General features: G+C 41.4%; 1 protein-coding gene across 1 annotated transcript; it reads left to right on the forward strand.

Annotated features, from left to right (window-relative positions):
- The first annotated feature begins 4,141 nt into the window (after positions 1-4,141).
- On the forward strand, positions 4,142-11,673 carry LOC136435707 (uridylate-specific endoribonuclease B-like). The gene is made up of 8 exons (XM_066429374.1): positions 4,142-4,293; positions 4,609-4,739; positions 6,858-6,918; positions 7,853-8,002; positions 8,444-8,540; positions 9,239-9,359; positions 10,269-10,553; positions 10,902-11,673. The coding sequence occupies exons 2-8, from the start codon at positions 4,629-4,631 to the stop codon at positions 11,154-11,156; spliced, it is 1,080 nt and encodes a 359-aa protein (XP_066285471.1). The 5' UTR covers positions 4,142-4,293; positions 4,609-4,628; the 3' UTR covers positions 11,157-11,673.
- The last annotated feature ends 10,089 nt before the right edge of the window (positions 11,674-21,762 follow it).

The raw sequence follows: 21,762 nt of genomic DNA on the forward strand, positions 1-21,762 counted from the left end.
TTTCGGCCTATGGGGGTTTCCATAGTTAAGGACCCCAAAGTGACCCACATCGACGTGGATAAAACCATAGTAGGGTCCCCTACAAAATCACGACAAACGAATATGTTGAAGTCGAGGGTACGATCTACAAAATAAGTGAAAACCAAAAAAAGTTATGGTTTTTTAACAATTTGACGGCCACTTTGATATGGGGTCATGCGGGGTCATGCGGAAGTGAAGCCGACTCACCTCGGCAGGCAGCTGCAAAGGTCACGCGCATTTATACGCCGAATGGGAAAACTTCACAATCTCATTCCTACCATCTGAAAGCCCACTCATTAAACTGCCATACAGTAAAGTTCGTGCCTCGCTGGCATTCACGTCAACGTTTTTACACACGGTTCAAGGTTTAGGGCGCACTATTTTCTTACCGCTACGTCACAGACTCCGGGGGTCGCGGCGAAATACTGTGTACTCATACCTTAACACAACTTGAACTTGACTTTTTTTCCATTCAATCAATAAAACAAGTCAAGCTGGAGATTTGTACCAAATTTTAGCTCAGGAATCCGAATGGTTGTTGAGATATCGCCAACTTTGCACTTTGGCGCCCTGCATAGGTGTAGGCCCCGTACATGGCCTATCTGAGGGGCGGTTTAGTGGTCTCGCTATCTGGACAAATTTAATATTCTGCTTAACTTTTTGTTCTGAAAAGAGTTCATCGGTTCATATGCTAACGTTCTGAGTCATTTAGAGTTGGGTTTAGGTTTAGTTGCGCCAGAAAAAGGGGGGGGGGGGGGAAGACGCGTCTCGGGCCAATGCCACTTCCACGCCAAGTCCCATAGTTAAGCATAGGAAGGCGCTTATAGTGACCGTTGCCATGGTTACGGCGGTTTGACGGTGAAAACAACTGGTGCATTCCATGTGAACCAACGCCAATGGTTGATATATCATGCAAATTCGGCGGTATATAACGTCGTTGGCCCATAAATGGCCAATTCCAGATATGGTTCAAGGTAGCAGAACACAGTTTTCGGCCTATGGGGGTTTCCATAGTTAAGGACCCCAAAGTGACCCACATCGACGTGGATAAAACCATAGTAGGGTCCCCTACAAAATCACGACAAACGAATATGTTGAAGTCGAGGGTACGATCTACAAAATAAGTGAAAACCAAAAAAAGTTATGGTTTTTTAACAATTTGACGGCCACTTTGATATGGGGTCATGCGGGGTCATGCGGAAGTGAAGCCGACTCACCTCGGCAGGCAGCTGCAAAGGTCACGCGCATTTATACGCCGAATGGGAAAACTTCACAATCTCATTCCTACCATCTGAAAGCCCACTCATTAAACTGCCATACAGTAAAGTTCGTGCCTCGCTGGCATTCACGTCAACGTTTTTACACACGGTTCAAGGTTTAGGGCGCACTATTTTCTTACCGCTACGTCACAGACTCCGGGGGTCGCGGCGAAATACTGTGTACTCATACCTTAACACAACTTGAACTTGACTTTTTTTCCATTCAATCAATAAAACAAGTCAAGCTGGAGATTTGTACCAAATTTTAGCTCAGGAATCCGAATGGTTGTTGAGATATCGCCAACTTTGCACTTTGGCGCCCTGCATAGGTGTAGGCCCCGTACATGGCCTATCTGAGGGGCGGTTTAGTGGTCTCGCTATCTGGACAAATTTAATATTCTGCTTAACTTTTTGTTCTGAAAAGAGTTCATCGGTTCATATGCTAACGTTCTGAGTCATTTAGAGTTGGGTTTAGGTTTAGTTGCGCCAGAAAAAGGGGGGGGGGGGGAAGACGCGTCTCGGGCCAATGCCACTTCCACGCCAAGTCCCATAGTTAAGCATAGGAAGGCGCTTATAGTGACCGTTGCCATGGTTACGGCGGTTTGACGGTGAAAACAACTGGTGCATTCCATGTGAACCAACGCCAATGGTTGATATATCATGCAAATTCGGCGGTATATAACGTCGTTGGCCCATAAATGGCCAATTCCAGATATGGTTCAAGGTAGCAGAACACAGTTTTCGGCCTATGGGGGTTTCCATAGTTAAGGACCCCAAAGTGACCCACATCGACGTGGATAAAACCATAGTAGGGTCCCCTACAAAATCACGACAAACGAATATGTTGAAGTCGAGGGTACGATCTACAAAATAAGTGAAAACCAAAAAAAGTTATGGTTTTTTAACAATTTGACGGCCACTTTGATATGGGGTCATGCGGGGTCATGCGGAAGTGAAGCCGACTCACCTCGGCAGGCAGCTGCAAAGGTCACGCGCATTTATACGCCGAATGGGAAAACTTCACAATCTCATTCCTACCATCTGAAAGCCCACTCATTAAACTGCCATACAGTAAAGTTCGTGCCTCGCTGGCATTCACGTCAACGTTTTTACACACGGTTCAAGGTTTAGGGCGCACTATTTTCTTACCGCTACGTCACAGACTCCGGGGGTCGCGGCGAAATACTGTGTACTCATACCTTAACCAAACCTACGGTACCAATCTTCCCTCCCTACGGCCATGGTTCTTTCAGTTTGTCCCGAAATAGTACCGATGGAACTTTTCAGGGGGTACCCGCAATTTGTTTAGCCTCTAAAGTAGGCTTTACGGCTTTTTTTTCTCATGGCATATCAGTTCTGTTGTACTTGGATCGTTGTTGCCAGCCTTCATATGGAGGCTGCGATCCGAGTGCAATAGGAACCAAGTACAATAAAACTGAGGCCATAGCAATGAAATTTCATGGATAACATCATCTGCAGACTACAAATTTAATGCGAGAGGGCAAAGAAGCAAGATGGCAAATTTTTCAAAATAGACACCATTAACGTGGTAACAAGAATTGAAATGACAAAACATGGTTTCATAGCCATCAAGACTTTTATTACTGTCTTCAATAAGTTTTTCAGGCCAGGAAACTGGACGGCGCCTTCACTAAGATGTTGCGTGTTATTCACAACAGTCCTTGGTGGAAACACAACAAACAAACAGCTCTATGGGTCACTTCCTCCTATCTCTTTAGAAGTTAAGCGTGGACGTCGCAGATTAAGCCTCGCTGGTCACGTAGTTCGCCACGACGAACGAGCTGGTTAACTACTCTTTCGGACCCTAGTGGCTAAAAGGAGAAGGCTCTTCCTGGACTTCTTCTGAAGAGGCCGTCCATGCTCCACACTTAAGAGCATTATAGAATTAGAAACTGGTCTAAGTGGAAAAGACCTGACAAATGATGTGTAACCGAGAATACTGGAAGCAGAACTTTGTAGACGCTTCAACTCGTTAGAGTACGATTATGTATGTATGTATTAAGTGCATAAAATGACACTAGTTTGCCGAGCTGGCAACTACAGTCATGATGACGACCACATGCATGGTGCTGCTTTTACAACTATCGAACTAGTTTTACTTGTACAGCTACAGTCATGGCTACCTCACTAGTGTCACCTCTACAAGTACAATCAAGGCGACAACACGACATATTTTCCCATGTTGGTATTTTCTCGTCATGTTGACCATCTTCGGAGGGGAAAAATTCTTTTAAATCGGGCAAAAAATAATGAGCGCGCTGATGTCATCCATAAAATTTACTTGCTGTGGCCTGATATGCCATCAGAAAAGAATTTCATCGATGAAAAACGAATCTTTTAAGCTTTGTGTGATTTGTGGTGTTTTTAGTCATACTTGTACGTTTTGCATGGTATTCCCTAGCCTCCTTCGCAGACTTCCTATGACAGCGGCGTATATATAGGGGGGGGGGGGTTCTCTCCTCTGTAGCCGAGGGATCAGCGGCCGTCCCTCGGCTACACAACTCCCTTGGCTACACAACTCCCTTTAGAGAACCCCCCCCCCCCCCAAATATATACGCCGCTGTCATGGGAAGTCTGCGAAGGAGGCTAGGTATTCCCATTGTAAAGTCAAGGGTAACTCAAATTCAACCTGGGTTCGGGTTCGGCTAGGGCGCAGCGAGGTCGCCAACGCGTCGTGGGTCTAGTGAGAAGCGGGGGGGGGGGGGCTTAGCAAAGGAGGCTTAGCCTGTAAGTCAGGTGTTACCAGTGAACCTTAGGTGAACAACAAATCATGACGTAAGCACAAAGGGTCACGAGTCAAAACAAGTCTTCTGATTGGCTCCGCACCCGTCAGCGATGAGTCACCGAAACCTTGTCACAATACGGGGAATACCGATGATCACAGAAGACAAGTTGGGATCTGTAGAAAAAGAACGCTTCAATCTTGGCAGCACAAGATTTTGCAGCGTACCAAATCTTCCCAAAGGCCCCCAGATCTAAGTCGCAATAACAGGTAAGAAGAATCAGTCCTGTCTTTTTCAGACGTTCACGGACGGCCAGCCTTAAGCTTGTAAGTTTAGGACGTTTTGCCACGTAGTGGGTTTTTTTTTTTTTTTTTTTTTGAGTCAGTATAGTCATACTCAGTCTAGTGGTAAAACGTCTTGTGATTTTAGGGGATTTAATGTCCATATGTGCATGTCTTCCAGCTCTAAAGAGGAAATTTGGAGTACTGCCCTACTAATTTCTTCAGATTAGAATTTGTAGATTTTCCATGATTATGTACTTGTATGTTTGACCATGTTTCATTCGTCAAACCGTGTAAACAAAGGTTACTTCCTCGTCGCAATTATGGATTCCGAAGAAACACTGTCTGACGTCTGCTCGAAGCTTTGGGAACTCGACACTAACCGCTTTAAGGAAGGGAGGGACTACGAAATAAAGCTTCAAGATTCTGGCAAGGTATGGTTATGAAGTTTACCTTATCATATTTTGACTCTGAAGATGACAGGTTTGCCTGTAAAAAAGGGTTAGTTGAAGGTCCATTACTTGGCAAAAGGTCGAAACGTTGACGGATACAAAACGTTTGGTACCTTTCAAATGCTTGATTTACCAACCTGATGCAGCTATTTAGATATACTGTATAGCGAAGTGAAAATTATTGGACTACGGGTTTAAAGTACTAACAATTTACATAGGTTTTTATGTATATTTACACATCGTATCAAGTAAGATCATTCGTTGAATAGCGGAAATAACATGACATTTACTTCGATAGGTCAGCGAAAGGACCTCTAAGTGAATTTGATTCAATAATCACCCATTCCATACAGTCCTAATGAATTAGACAAACCTCCTAATCCATCGAGAAACATATCTGTTCTTTTATCTCTACTATAACTGACAAGCGAGGAGAAGTTGAATTTATCTAATGATAACATTATTTTGTATCTGTCAACTGTATCTGTTCAACATGTTTTGTGATTGTTTCTTCGTCGTTTTTGGACAGACAAGGACGACGTGGCACTGCACTCAAGTTTTTCATGACTTAAATTTATTTCAACAGTACCACGTACGGAGAACAATATACCCATTTCTACACCTGGGTGTTTTGTGGTTGTGACCTGTACTTAGCCCAGTGTGGCAAAAATGTGCAACAAAGGTCTTCATTCATTCAATCATATCAGGAACCGTTTGCATTCAATTTTTACATAACTTTACTCTCTAAGCAGATGTCAGGTGCGGCTTCTTTGAACGCGTCTATTGGTGCGTTTTGTCAGCCTTCATATTTTGTCAGTTTTCCTTAGGCCACAGCAAGTAAATTTTATGGATGACATTCTCGACTTGACTTGACTCCGCAGACTCCAAAATTAATGAGATAGGGCGAAAAAAAACAAGGCGGGCCAAAAAAGCAAGATTCCTACATTTTCAAATTTTGAAATCATAATTCTTGTTAAACATATGCAATGAAACACCTTACACTGTCAACGTTTGAAACACCTTAGACTGTCAACGTTTACGACATATTTGTCGATTTTTGGCATGTTGACCACCGTCGGAGGGCAATGAAATTTCTTGTTTTTTATTTCAAAATCAGGCGAAAATTAATGAGCGCGCTGATGTCATCCATAAAAATTACTTGCTGTGGCCTTAGCGACTGTATACTTTCTTGAAGCCTAACCTCTGCATGGAGAGTACCCCGCCTTGTGCCTTATCAAGTCAACGTAACAACAAAAGAGCAGTAGACCACCGTGCCTTTATACCAATATTTGAGAACACAAGTAGTGGCATTTAAGTCTATAAAAGAGGTCGCCACACGTCAAAAGGGTAGCAAACCAGACAGGCATAACAAGTTCGTGTTTGACTACAAGGTGTGGCGACGCCGCACTAAAACAACTGTTTGATGTATGTCAACCAATCAGGAGACGTGTTCTGGCTTGTCATAATCATGCATGTATTTCTAGCGGTTCTGTTCATTACCCTCCGTGAAAACGTACGGGTTTTGTTTTCGGTTTGTTTGTTTGTTTGTTTGTTTGTCTTGGCGTGTGTCCCGGGTTTGTTCCCGCTGCCCAGAATACAAGCTCGTTCCCGGGCTGAGTTGTAAATTAAACAAACTGTCGTAGGGCCGTATGGCGTAACGGCAAGGTGTTTGGCCCAGTCTAGTCGAACCCACAGTGGTCCCGGGTTCGAATCTATTGTGCCCTTGGGAGAGGCACTATTTATGACTTTTCTTGCCTCACACCACCCAGGTGTAAAAATGGGTACCTTGCTTAAGTTGGGGAATAAAAAGTGGTGGAACGATACTAGTAGTAAACAATCAACTGCCAATACGTACACATGTATAGGGCCTCAAGAAAGGCAAGGGGACTACCTTTAGCTTACCAAGATTACTGCTGAAATAACACTTTTCCTTGATTTTATTATTGGAATAATTCAAGATTGACAAAATCTCAGTCGCAATAAAGTTCCATGCATATTGTGGAAAATTGGTGTAGCACGAACATATTGTCTACTGACTGAAACGTTTTGTAATTTTCCACTTCGAAATAGAACGATTAACGTTTGTTTTTTTCATTGCAGGGTGCTAAACTGTTCTCGTATGTGGATGAGAAAAAGTTGGTCAACATTCCGACGTACAAAGGTGAATACCGAATTATCAACACTTGTTTTCGGTCTCGGAATCATTACTACATGAAAGTTCTAGTTGGGATGAACTGGGATCGATATGCAAATGATGTAGATACCAAAACGATGATAACAAAATTACAGCATATCTATATAAATATAGATGTGTGGCGTCATGTGGCGTAAGTGGTAGAGCGCGCGGCTGTCAAACAATGGGACAATGATCTAATCCCGGGTTGTGCCCAGAGACATGTCCGAACTTGCGCCCCGACGTTGTGCCCTTGGGATAGGTGTAAATGAGTACCTAGCTCATCTAGGGTTGGGGACGTCCCTCGGATAGGACGTTGAATGGAGGTCCCGTGTTTGGGAAGAGCCACACCCCTCGCACGTTAAAGAACCCACCACACCTTTCGAAAAAGAGAACGGGCATGCCCCGGTGTGCGATGGTCCAAATCCTTCTGTCTGAAGTTGGTGATTCACTACAAATCACCCGGATGGAGGCCTGGCGAACCTCCGTCAGCCATACGGTGATTTGCACAATTCACCCGGACGGGAGAACTGGCGCATCCCTGCCTTGTATGACAGCCAACGAAAGGGCATGTCACCCCGTGAAAAGGGCGGTATAACCCCGTCGTAGCGAAATCACGTCGACTGATGATAATGATGATCTATATAAAAACACACCGTCAAACCACAAAAAGATACACCAATAAAATGAAAAATGACGCTATACAAAAGTAGGTAGCTACAGTTAGCTTATACTTCAAATGAAAAACCTAAAGTAACAAAACAATACTGAAGGGTGGAAAATATTTCTTGAACAATATTGCATTTTCTATGTGTATTTTTCATTATCACTTGAATAGTTAAAATTTTTCCCTGGGCTTATGGTAATGGCAATTATGAAGTACCCGAGTAACATTTTTATTTGTTTTTTTATTCTATTTCAGCCTTTAGGGAGCTGTTAAACAACTACGAGGCTGACACCTCGGTACCTGAGAAGGAGACACCCAGAAAAGAAAACAAGAATCTAGCTTTCTTAGGTCGTTGTCTGGAAACTGACGTCATGAAAAAGGCTTATTCCTTCTTGTTAAGTAAAGGTAAGCCACACACTGTCGTCAACCACGTAGGACTGTGATCTTTTGTTTATTGTTTGTTTTTTTATTTGCACAATACACAACGTAACATAACAACACAATAATGATAAAAACATGTTCAGGAGGAGAGAAAAACCTATTAACATTTAATACAACAATAGAGAAAAAAATAAGTGAAACATACAGTTACTGTAACGTTACATGAAACATTAATAATATAACAAAAAGAATGATCAAATAATGGTTGATATGAGCTATGATTTTCTTTCTGGTTTGTGTGTTTCTTTCACTAAGACTTTCATTCCGGAGTGACGAAGGCAATTTTGTCATAGAGATCAATAGTAGCATCAAACACTTTCCCCACTGTTGACCTGGTTCCAAATAAAGTGGAGAAAGACAGTGATTTATTGTTATCAATTTGAATCGTCAATCTGTATCATCTAGACCTGGTGCTTCAAGGTTACAAGCAGGCCTTCAAAAAGAAGTTATATGAGCTGTGGTTTGAACTGCATTCAAGACCGACCAAAGATGGATGTGATGTGTAAGTTATCAACTTATTACTACTTGGATGAAATGTTGTCGAGATCATCAGCATTTTCATGTACTGCTGTTTTCAGTGTTAGCGTTTTCAAAATACGTATGACGTATGAAGGTTGGTCTAGTACCTTCTTTGTAAATCAAAATAATAGGGTAAACCAACCATGGCAAGATTGGAACTAGGTGCGGGATAGACTCCCGAGTCCCATTGACCACTTAAGCCCCCCCCCTTCTCACTGGACCCGCGGCACGCTGGCGGCGTCGCTGCGTCCTAAACTGGATTTGTGTAACCCTTGACTTTATAATGGGAATATCATTCAAAACGTACAAGTATGACCAAAAAGACAACAAAACACGCAAAGCTTAAAAGGATTCGTTTTTTGTCAATGAAATTCGTTGAGTGCTTTGTCAATTCGACCGGCCGCAGCGACGCCGCCAGCATGCCGAAGGTCTAGTGAGAGGGGGGCTTAACTCATTGGTTCAAACTAGAAATAAGTCGCTCTACGGTCGCTCATCGATCGCCGGCGAGTGGAGAGGGGACTTAAGTCACCATATTATGAAAATAAATCACCGTACAGTTGAGGCTGTGGAGGGACACACTTTCAAGCCCCATTGACCCAAAATATGTCGACGGGTTCAAAGTAGAGGTTCCTTTGAAACAACATTTGGTCTTTTGGCGCTATATGATTCACTGCACTGTAGGTCAGCGTTTGAACACACATTCGTTGGAGAGACACGTCGTGGACAGGTTATCGGCTTCCATAACTGGGTCCGGCTGTATGAGGAGGAGCGACAGGGGACCGTCATCTACCGTGGCTGCAAGGTTAGTAATGGTGCTGGTCTAGCACTGTGTTCGATTTAATTAAGCATTTTTTGCGGAAATAATGATTTCTATTCCTTATTCTGTACTCCGATTGGAAAGTAGAGGAAACGGAAAGCTTGCTTTCAGTGGCAAGTGACATGATCTGGCATTTTATGAACAATCTCTTGATTCTACTTTGTTGAAATTCGAGGTTTTTATCTCCATGAAAAATGGAGTTATTGTTTTTAGTGTGTGTGTGTGTGTGTTTGTGTGTGTGTGTCTGTCTGTCTGTGTGTCTGTGTGTTGGTGTTTCCGGACTTTTGTAGTCAGCATAACTCAAGAACCACTGGGTCGATTACGATGGTATTTGGTATGTGGGTTGGTGTTGGGATGAAAAAGGTCACAATTGATTTTGGCCCCCCCCCTGGTATGTGACCATGGTACTGCAGCAGAACTTCCGTATTTTGTATCTTTTGACCTGGACGTGCTGTGGTCTTGTTTTTTTCTGTTGGCAGATAGCTTGTGATGTAAAGAAGAAGTGCTGTAGGACTGTAGGTTTGGGCCCCCTTGCAGCTTGCTCTGGAACTGCAGTGGCGGTGTTGTTGAAATCTTTCAAGGAGAATAACTGAAGAAAGGAACGACAGATCATATTTAGTATACAGGCAGCTTAGACAGAGATTTACACAATGAAGTGCAAATCATGCAAATGTGAACTTCAATAGCATAATTAATGAGGAAAATTTATATTTGCAGTGTTTTCAATTATAGGACTCAAATACATGTAACATTGATGCGAAAGTGCCATAATTCTTCTAAGTGGTAAATGATCGAAGTGTTAACATGTGGAAGTCATTTGCATGGTCGAAATATTTCATGGAGATCTGAGGTCTACGAACTCTTGTTTATTGCTGTTTTTCTCACGCATTCTAGCCTCACGCCTGCAACGACCGCATCATCACGATTGATTTCACCTGGAACAAAAACAACAAAACACATGGCAGCTTCTTCCTCGGCACGAGCCCGGAGTTTGAGCTGGCCATCTACACCGTCTGCTTCCTGGCAAGACCCGCCAAGAAGTGCATAGAGACGGCGGTCATCCTTGGAAACAACAGCGCCAAGATCATCACGAAACCTGTAAATTTCAAATCATGTGAACATCAAATCGGGACTTGTTACCCCAACCTGCTAACGTTCGAGACTTACCCCCCAATACAGGTCAGTTATTATGAGGATATGTTTTACATGTTAATTTGGAAAGTAGCTTTTATTATATATATTGCCACCCACAGTAGAGTCATTGACGTTCTTTTAGAGGTTAAGTATCATAATTTTGTGAGGAATAAACGTTTTCTTATCAATTTATCATTGTAAAGCTCTCATCCGATCATTCGAAACGTTCCATTGCACACAAAACAGTTTTATGTTGTTTTCAATTGGTACTTCAACATGAATGACTGCAATTTTGTCAGACCTGTCGTATACGTATACATAATAATTATACAAATGAATGTATTCAAGTACGCAAGCAAGCAAGTACGCAATGTTTGATTTTGCACACCCCAGGGACAGATCCAAATGCCTGAAGAACGAGACATTCGTATCCCGATTGAATCTGACGAAAACTTGACATCGGAGGAAGATCAAGAGATCGACCAACAAGAATGTGTCAGACTCATCATCCCTGAAGACAATCGGTTACCTGCAAGAAATGGCAAGGTTTGTCTTCCCATGGGCCACGAAGATCGCCGAAGGAATAAGAAGAAAGTGACGAAAGATCCGGACCCAGATCCGTGTTGGTGCAATTGCACTATTCTTTGAGGAATTGCAACTAAAGATTTATTTTATTGGTGATGTTGTTTCATGATAATACTAGATTTTATAACAGAGATAAATATCACCCAAACTATGTAGAAATTGCTTCCCTCCATGGACGGTAAATTAGCTGTTTTAAAAAATATAACATCTTTAGATGCAACAACCCCAAAAACACAAAAATAGGTAAATATCTAAAATACTGCTTTGTCATTAGAAAATACCAAAACTATTGATTAACCCCACTCGACTGTAACACTATATCAAAGACTTACTGGTATTAGTAATTAGGATGTTTAACTTTCATTCTATACTTCTATTTTGTGCTATGTTTGATAGCTTTTGCCATACATTTTACCATGTACAATTGCCTAGCAGTAAAGTTCTTCTTTTAAAGTTAGTCTAACATGTAGCTGTGGTAGACTAATATGAGACAACTTTGTGTGAAAAGCTTAAGGTACGTGACATCCATATTACATTGTATCATCAATGTGTTGCAATAAAGCAATTTGTCAATATATCACGTCAATTTCGTCATTTCCGATCACTTCTACATGTACGTCCACTTTCACGTCAGTTTTTTAAACAAAGGGTATCAATGAAAACTGAAAAACCGTATCCACGGCTTGTATCGCGTTAGCGCGTCTCGCCCTTACCACAAACGCCAAGGGTTTCGAAGTGTCTTGGAGCCAGTCATTGATTGGTATCTGTTAATGTGCTACCTGCCATAAACTGCATATGTTACATGTATTTGAGTCCTATAACGAAAATCATTGCAAATATAGATTTCACTCATCAATTATACAAATTAAGTCCGTCAATATGTACATCTCTCTCTACGCTACCTGCATGCTGAATATCATGAAAATCCGTCGTTCCCTTGTACCGTTTATCCCTATGAAAGATTTTGACAAAAACACCCCTGCAGTTCCAGAGCAAGCTGCTACGGGGCCCAAACCTACGGCACTTCGTCCTTACATCACAGGCTATCTGCCACGAAAGAAAATCAAGACCAGTGCAGGCCCAGGTCAAAAGAGATAAAAAAAACGGAAGTTCTGCTGCAGTAGCAAGGTCACATACCAGGGGAACAAAAATCAGCCATGACCATTGTCTTACCAACACCCGCCCACATACCAGATATCATTGTATTCCATACAGAGGTTCTTGCGATATGCTGACTATAAAAAATCGGGAACACAAACACACGTATACACACATACACACACACACACACATATACATACATACACACACACACACACACACACACACAGACACACGCATACACACAGACATACACGCACACACACACACACACACACACACCTAAATCAATATCTCCATTTTTCATGATGGTTTAGTCTAGTAAGAATGGGGATTTCCAGGTCCTATTATGTACCCTTATCATGAGATCTAGGGCTTTTTAATAGAAACCTTCTTGTTTGGATGAACGTCAAAGCATGACGTCATCCACCCGTCATCAGGGAGGGCCTTGAAACAAGGGCTCTGATTGGGTGAGTTCCCCAGGTCCACGTCACTCAGAAACCTTTCGTAGATCAAATATTTGAGACATAACTCGCGACACATCCTGACAACGAGTAATATCTAAGCCTGTTCCCGCAGTACTTGTATTCAAGACACATCAGGTAACTGAATATTTTGTCTGCCTTACAGCGACGTTAACGCCAATTTGTCATGCTACATGCTCTCAGTATGTGTTGTAAGATCACCGATATCATTTAGACTTTCTTTCCACTAGACGGATATCGCTAAACGACGAAATTAGATTTGTGTGACCTTTGATTTCATAGATTATCTAAAAGACAACAACAAGGAGATTCATGAGATTCGGTCTATATCACTGGACCCGTGGAAATTTGGCGGCGTTGCTGCGTCCTAAACTGGATTTGAGTTACCCTTGACTTTATAATGGGAATATCATGCAAAACGTACAAGTGCGAAAAAGGACAGCAAAACACACAAAGCCTAAAATAATGAAGTTTGTGTTCACGGCTTTATATACTCAACCAATTGCACCCACTTCTTCCTTTTGTACGTTTGGTACGACGTACGGCGCTCGAGTCGCAGACAAAACAACCGTATTTAAATCATGCGACTTAAGTTACCGGAGCTTAAGGCGTCGTCTTGTTGACAAAAAAAACAATAAGCTGTTTACAAGCAACACACTACAGGTCCTTGCTTGTGTGTTATTAACTGAAACTGGTGTTATTGTCTATCAAAGGTAAGAAACTCACGAGATACTAATAATTGTTGTCAGTAAAATGTATCTTCTGCTATAACGCCTTCACCTGTATGCTCATGGATCAAACGCGCCTGGCAATCCTTGCTAGAACTGCAAGCATCAACTGTCAGAAAAGCAGTTCTTGCAAGGATTGCCAGGTGACGCTTTCATCCATGAGGATGAAGCACCTTTGAAAGTAGAGAATTGCAGTACTGGCAAGGATTGCACTATAAACGTGCTTAATCAAGCAGGAGATACACTTTTCACAGATGACAAAAGCTTTTCTTACTAGTCAATCAAAACAGCTGTCCACGTCCAATCAAGGGAACAATCCTTGGTGCCAAACACTTATAATTGTGAATTTAGATAGTGTTCATCATAAGCACCGATCATACCTGCCCTTAATGCTGCACATCACACCCGTGAGACGTACAAACACACCTGTTCTTGGTACTGAACACCACTAAACAGATCCAGAATGCCTTGCGAGGTGGCTAGCTGCCTCTTCTAGAGCTCTGTCTTTTTCAGCGCTTTATTGCCTATTTTCAGTCCTTTATCAGTTTTTTTCCGTGTCATCCGTTCCTCAACACCTCTGGTAAGGTTCAGAGACCAGGTAGTGTGCACAACCTTTCCTACAAATCTTTGCTGAACTTTATTCTTGACCAGTACAACAACGACCACTACCCCCCTCCCCACCGATAGTCATGAGCTATGCGTCAGCAGTTATGGATGGCAAGGCCATAGACACCGCGCCGACGGCCCCTAACGCACCGCCAGCATCCTCCTGCAAACCAGTTTTCTTCCTGGAGAAGGATGTCCATGCTGTTAGTTCGTCCGAGACTTACTTCACGAATGTCGAGGTCTACAAAGCCGTAGCGCGCTGTGTTCAATCTTCAAACATAGCCGGGATTCAACAGGTTCGCGGGTTATGGCGTCTCTACCTACGTGATCCAGAGGAACGCGCCTCTCTCATCGCGTCCGGGATTAGCCTTCGCGACAAATTTGTGGAAATCAGTGACAATCACCCTTTTCAGCAGCGTAATGGAGTTAGAATCACGGTCCGAGATGTACCCCTCTCCGTTGACGACGAAGTCATAGCGTCTGGTCTGAAAAGCTATGGGGTCAAACTTCTTGGACCTCTGAAGCGTGAAATGCTTCGAGTCGACGGAAAACTTACCAACTGTGAAACCGGAGACCGATTTGCCTTTATGGCTATTCCGACCAACCCTACTGAACACATTCCAAGATTCGTAGAGCTTGGGGGGCGATGGAGGGCCAGAGTCTTCTACCGGGACCAACCCAAAGTCCCTCCGCCGCACACCTTACCTCGACCACGACCAGTTAACGAGGACAGTGTTCGTGTGGATCCCACCCCTGCCCCACATCCCAACGGTGATACAACACGCAGGGAAGAAGGGCTCAGCAAAGAAAAGCGGAGTCAAGTCAGCACAGCATATGTTCAGCTTGCCCCCAGCTCACCAGAACAAGAAGAACACAGCGATGTGCCCGCGAAAAACAAGCAGAAAGGAGGAAAGCAGAGTCAAATCACCGACTTCGCTGCACCGAGAGCACGAAGAAACAGGAGAAAAACCCAGACAACACAAGGATCCACCGTTACAACTGTGTCAACGAGAAGTGCGACAAAGAAGAACCCCCCCTCGACGGCGACAAGCCCTGACCGAGCACTGGGACAACGCATCGACAAACTATTAGCGAAAAGCCGCAACGCCACTAGAAAACACACTGACACTCATGACTCCTCCTCCAGTGCCAGTTCCGGTGAATCTTAAGGAGAATCAAGACCTGACCTGTCAGTGAGACCCATGTTACTGTAAGTCATACATTCATGACCTCTAACCTCAGTCTTCTCTCTTTAAATGTTCGCGGATTACGTAACAAACGTAAACGCGCTACTGTTTACCAGTGGTTAATTCATCAGAAAGTAGATATCTTCCTCCTCCAGGAGACGTTTTTTACTTCTGACCTTGAACGTGAGCTAGAACTAGAATGGATTGGTCTACAATTTCATGCCTTTGGAAATAGCCACAGTCGAGGAGTCTCTATACTGCTCAGGAAAGGTCTTGACGTTGATGTTATTAATGTACTAAGAGGAAATGATGGAAGGAAATTGATTGTTATATTGCAAGATCTCTGTATTCTTAATGTGTATGCTCCAAATGATCGCACTGAAAGAGGGAAATTCTTCTGTGATCTCTGCGATTGGGTTAATGACAATCAAGTCACTAACTTAATTGCAGGTGGGGACTTTAATGACCTAAATGATAGTGTGTTAGATAGGCAATCAAAGCATCCTTTGAAAACATCCACATGTGGGAATTCCTTGATTAATTTGAAACAAAATTTGCATCTGGTCGACATCTGGCGGAAATGCCACCCCCAGAGCAAACAATATACCTGGAGAAGGAAGAATCCGGACCCAGTGTCCTCCAGAATAGATTTCTGGTTAATTCAAAATTCTTTTATTGACCACGTTGTACAGTGCTGTATTAAGCCATCCATTAAATCGGACCATAAAGCTATCTTCCTTAAAATACAACTAAATGAACAAAAGCGCGGACCAGGACTCTGGCGGCTTAACACAACTTATCTTTCCGATCAGGATTTTGTGGATGGTGTCAAAAACTCTATTTCAGATGTAACATTGGAATACAAAAACACAAATATTTCCAAACAGCTCCTATGGGAACTTATTAAAAAACGAATCAAGGAATTCTCCATCTTCTATTGTAAACAGAAAGCCACATTAATGAAAGGAGATCTCATTTATTTGGAAAAAAGACTACTGGAACTAGATCAAAAAATAGATGGTAACCTGGACGAAACCATCTTAAATGAATACACTATTGTAAAATCTAAGATTGAAAAAATTTACCTGTCAAAAGCTAGAGGTGCTCAAATTAGAGCAAGAGCAGCATGGGTTGAGAAAGGGGAAAAATCCCTTTCTTACTTCCTCAACCTTGAAAAATGGCAAGCTGCAAATAACAATATTACTAAATTAACAGATGGCGACATCGATGTAACAGATCAGGGGAAAATTCTACAGCTAGAAAAATCCTTCTATGAACGCCTGTATACCACAGATAACCCAGTCTCTAACAATGAAATTGACATGTTTCTAGAGACTGTTGAGCTAGAATCCAGCCTTTCTGAACATCAAAAACTGACCCTAGAGAAACCTTTAGAAAAGGAGGAATACTTTGAGGCCTTAAAAGCCATGAAACCTAATAGATCCCCAGGAACAGACGGACTCCCTGCAGAGTTCTATCTCACTTTCTGGAATAGTATAGGAGATCATGTTTTTGATGCTCTCCAAGATTCTATAGAGAAGGGATTTATGTCCCCGTCTCAAAAAAGAGCAATTCTTAAACTTATTTTCAAGAAAGGAGACAGAAAAGATCTCGCCAACTGGAGACCCATTAGCCTCCTTAATACGGACTACAAGCTGTTGGCAGCTGTTCTGGCAAAGAGACTTCAGACAGCTCTCCCAACCATTATCTCTCACGATCAAACAGCGTATTTGAAATCAAGATTCATTGGACAGAATGTCCGTGTCTTGCATGATATCATATTTTTTTGCAACCATTATAATATTCCTGGAGCTATCCTTTGCCTCGACTTCCAAAAGGCGTTTGATACTATCAACTGGGACTTTATGTTTAAGACCCTTGAGAAATTTGGGTTCGGACCTTATTTTACCTCCTTGGTTAAAATGATGTACACTAACATAGAATGTAGTATATCCAACTTTGGCTGGAAGACAGCCTTTTTCCAGCTCCAGCGTGGCATCCGGCAGGGCTGCCCACTCTCCGCTCTCTTATTTAATCTAGTGGTAGAAATACTAGCTCTGAAAGTTCGACATACAGACCAGGTTAAAGGTATTAACGTTAATGTTTATGACACTGAATATGAATTAAAAATTAGTCAAGTAGCTGACGACACAACACTTTTCTTGTCAGACGACCAATCAATACGTATCGCCCTTCGCATTGTTGAGAATTTTAGCAAAGTTGCAGGACCCAAGCTAAATCCTGGAAAATGTGAAGCGTTATGGATTGGATCTTTTCATAACCGTAAGGATAAACCCTTCGGTATTTTATGGCCGGAAACACCCATTAAATCCCTTGGAATACATTTTAGTCTCTCGGAACAAGCTTGTGAAACCCTAAATTGGGAGAAACGGATAAATAAAATTGATAGTTTGTTTCAAAGATGGCAGAAACGCAATTTGACTCTATTTGGTAAATGTCATGTCATAAAAACTTTAGGTTTATCACAAGTTATCTACAACATGTCCATGATCCCAACTCCCGATTGGGCCCTTAAGAAAATTAAAAAATTAACCTTTTCATTCCTTTGGGACAAAAGGCCTGATAAGATTAAACGTAAAACCCTTTACTGCAGTTATACAGAAGGGGGAATTAAAATGATTGATATATATGCAAAATGTAAAAGTCTACAAACAGCATGGGTTAAGAGACTGATACAGACAGATCAAAACGACATACGACGATGGCAAGTAATATCTCTACATTTTATTGCAAAACTTGGGAAAAACTTCAACTTTTTCAGAGGTAACTTAAATGCTAAAAGAGATGCCCCACCCTTAATGAAACTCCCACCCTTTTATAGGGAAGTAGTCTTGGCCTGGCAGGAACTTGGAGGTGGGAAGGCAGATCCTGTTAAGATAAATAACGATAGATTCTGGTTAAACAAAAACTTCAAGATGAAAATATCCAAGGAAGATCATATGATCTGGATTAACTTAAGCAAGACGCCAATTGAAAAACTTAATAGTAGATATCTGTACTTTCTATATCTTTCCAAAATCCCAGCAACCCCTACTTCACAAATCTACTGGGACAGTTTATTTCCCAAGTTAAATTGGGAAAAGATATGGAAATCGCAAACCGCGATAAAAGACAATAAATTCAAAGAGTTTAATTTCAAATTATTTCACAAAATTCTTCCTTGTAAATTTTTACTACACCAATGGAATATAGTTAACACTCTTGGGAACATTTATAGCCCGAAATGCGACATTTGTAATCAGGATGAAACCTATGTACATATGTTTTTCGAGTGCACAAGGTTAAAAAACTACTGGGTTAACATTAAGAACTCACTCCTTAAAAATTGTATCAGTATACATGTAGCTGACGCTGCGTCAGTGATATTTGGGGAAAACTTACATGTTACCCTGGCAAAATATGCTATTTATATATCTTGGCTAAGACATAAGGATGACCTGCAGGCATTTCAAAAACACAATATATTTCACTTATACACAACGATGACTAATTTTTGATGCACAATTACAAGAACGCATGTGTAACGTACTATAGAAAATTATCCAACAGCTTTACTTAAGTGCTGTCATGCTATTTATGATAATTCTCCAGAATGTTATCGACATGAATAGTAATGCTAGAACATGTATTAGTAATTAGCAGATGGCTTATAAAAATACAAATACATTTTTGTTGGACTTTAAAAAAGTTGGGACGGATTCATACATGTATGTATCATGAATGGAAAATAAAGTTCACTCTTGAAAAAAAAAAAAAAAAAAAAAACTAAACATGTCCTTGATACTGCGATGAACACCACAATTGTGCAACACACACGAACACAACTTGTCTAAACTGCCGTCTCGTGAATAGTGGTACTGCAGTATTGTCAGAAGCAGATAGGGGCGCTGTGAGACCGTCGGCGTATTTCAAAGTAACGGGCATGCACACAACATATCTAATTAACAAGCATTTGCGCTTTAGCGGCAAATGCAGACAGATTTGCTTAAAGAGCCGAGCAACATTCTTGAGGAGACAACACTACTCAGTATTATTACACTTGTCTTTGGGCACTAGGTTCTTTTGATAATGTTTGGCTTCTTTTGAACTTGAAAGAGACAGCACAGACACGTTAAGAAAATGTAGTCTTTCACCATGGACGATTCTCGCTCGGCTTCGGTGATATCAATTAACATGTACAGACCCTTTCAAAACCAACAATTGTAATATAATTTATCATTGACAACAATGTCACGGGTCCATTACATATACTTTGATGCTTTTAGCGTGTTGAAAACCTAACATTTTCTGCAATGTATAACCATGGCTTGAATAACATGGTGCTATAGAATAGAACTGTGCTAGCTGTACGCTAAAGGTATCAACTTCTGCATGGTAACGCTCTAATTAGTAGGATTGTATCAGTCAATCAGTAGATATCACATATATATAAGTTGTCTATATATTGTAATTGGCATTTAAACGCTATATCTCTGTAGATATACTAATAGTAAGAACCAGTTAAAGCTACCTATAAAATATGATTACTAACCTGCTAAGTTATCACTTTTAGACTAATACATGTTTTCACTTGAGCCTTTGTCCGTTTCTACATTGTATTAGTTTCAATAAACGCGAACGATTACCACTTACAATTGTCATGCTTTGTTGTTTGTGAGGGATTTTTTAATATGGGTTTTCAAGATATACTCAGAAGTTTCCAGAATATTTTCGCCACCCTTTCCTTTCTTTTTTCTACTAGTATCAAGTGATAGCTTGTGATATTGTATCTTTTAGAAATTCTACTTAATGCTTTATTTCAAGATTTGTCAAATGAAAGGTTATGAATCAAGCGATTAACAGACAACATCTGAATGATTTGTTTATGTGATAGTTTTACACAAATGCCGAAGCTGTGGCACTGTAAAACCATGAGATTTGAGTGTTCTCGACCTCCAGACAGCCAGCCACACCAGCAACGACATTTTTTATTGCATACTTGGGGTAAAGTAAAACTGAGATATTTTCAAACACAAGTGCGACGAATAGAGCGATGATTTATCAGTTTCTGACATTGTGTAATTTTCGATAAATACGACGGCTATGCCTAAATACCTCACCCGAACTCATCCGAACTCATCCGAGTCAAATATGCAGTGTGCAATGGACAATGACTTAACGTGACGCTCTAGATACACTGTCTATGCAATTATGAATAAAGATATGCAGCAAGTCTTTATTTCTTAAGTATTTACCAGTTTTTGTATGTTTCTCTGCTAGTTTCCATGATAACAAATACGTGCTTGTATCTGAGGATGAAGAACACTTTGTGCACAATTTAAGTTGATTGCAATACAATTTTGCTATACTATAATCTTTGACCCAAACAGCATGCACTGTTTTATTGTTCTGTCGTCTGTCAACATACAAAAAGGTATTAGCGGACCTAAATGGATCACAACAATGGGAATCCAACATGGCGGGCAGACATTGACATTCCTTCTGATCTTGGAACGAGAGGGATAACATGGAAAAACTGGTAAATACTTAAAATTTGCCGCATTTTTTTATTCATAATTGCATAGACAATGTATCCAGAGCGTCACATCATGAAAGTCATTGCCTGGTGTACACTGCATGTTAGACTCGGATGAGTTCGGGTGAGTTCGGATGAGTTCGGGTGAGGCGTTTAGGCATACCGAAATAGGACCGACGGTGACTCAACAACATAATGAGTTTTCCTTGTAAGGGGGAGGGGAAGTTAAAGTTATAATCAGAAGTGACTGGAACTAAAGAAACTTTTTTTTTCATTTCTTAGATTTCTCAATTACACAATCACTAAATTGAATATGATATGGCCTGTAACAGAGTCAGACCTTTCAGATTGCATCCGACGTTTTTGATCAATGAACTGAAATCGATTGTGCAGACATTTGGAACAATTCATTTAGTTGGTACTATGTAAATGAGGTCTCTTAAAACATACTCCATACTGTATAAAGACAATTCAAACGCTACAACTGGATAAGATTCGGAGACTAAATCCCGGACGTTTCGAGTGACATCCATTAGATCCGTTCACTGATTTTAGACAGCTAGTCTGTACAACGCAAACTCCCGCTGTCCGGGACGTTTATGGCCCCTACACACTGACCGGTTACGGGCGGCCGCTATAAGCGCTAATAGACAACGGAGACTATCTGAAACATCCCAATTTGTTAGGGACCATAATTCTGTAGATCTTTTGTATAAAGCATTATGTATCTGGTTGTCTACGTCTAACCTTCATGTCTATACTCTTTTTCATGTGTTGTCTGATCTCTTCCTATGCAAATGAGTGTATCACGCGTACGCATTTTGATTTGTACCAAACCGGTTTTACTGCCGCCCGTCCACTCACCAGCTTCAATATATAAAAGACTTGTCCACCGTGATTCTATCATTTCAGACTCCGAAGACACAAGAATCGGTGCTGGCGTTATAAAGGTGTTGCAGTCTCTTGGTTTGGAGAGTTACGTTTCGGTGAGTACAGTTGGTATTATTTTGAAACAAAATGTTTGAG

The sequence above is a fragment of the Branchiostoma lanceolatum genome, chromosome 5, assembly GCF_035083965.1.
Source record: "Branchiostoma lanceolatum isolate klBraLanc5 chromosome 5, klBraLanc5.hap2, whole genome shotgun sequence".
Lineage (NCBI taxonomy): Eukaryota > Metazoa > Chordata > Leptocardii > Amphioxiformes > Branchiostomatidae > Branchiostoma > Branchiostoma lanceolatum.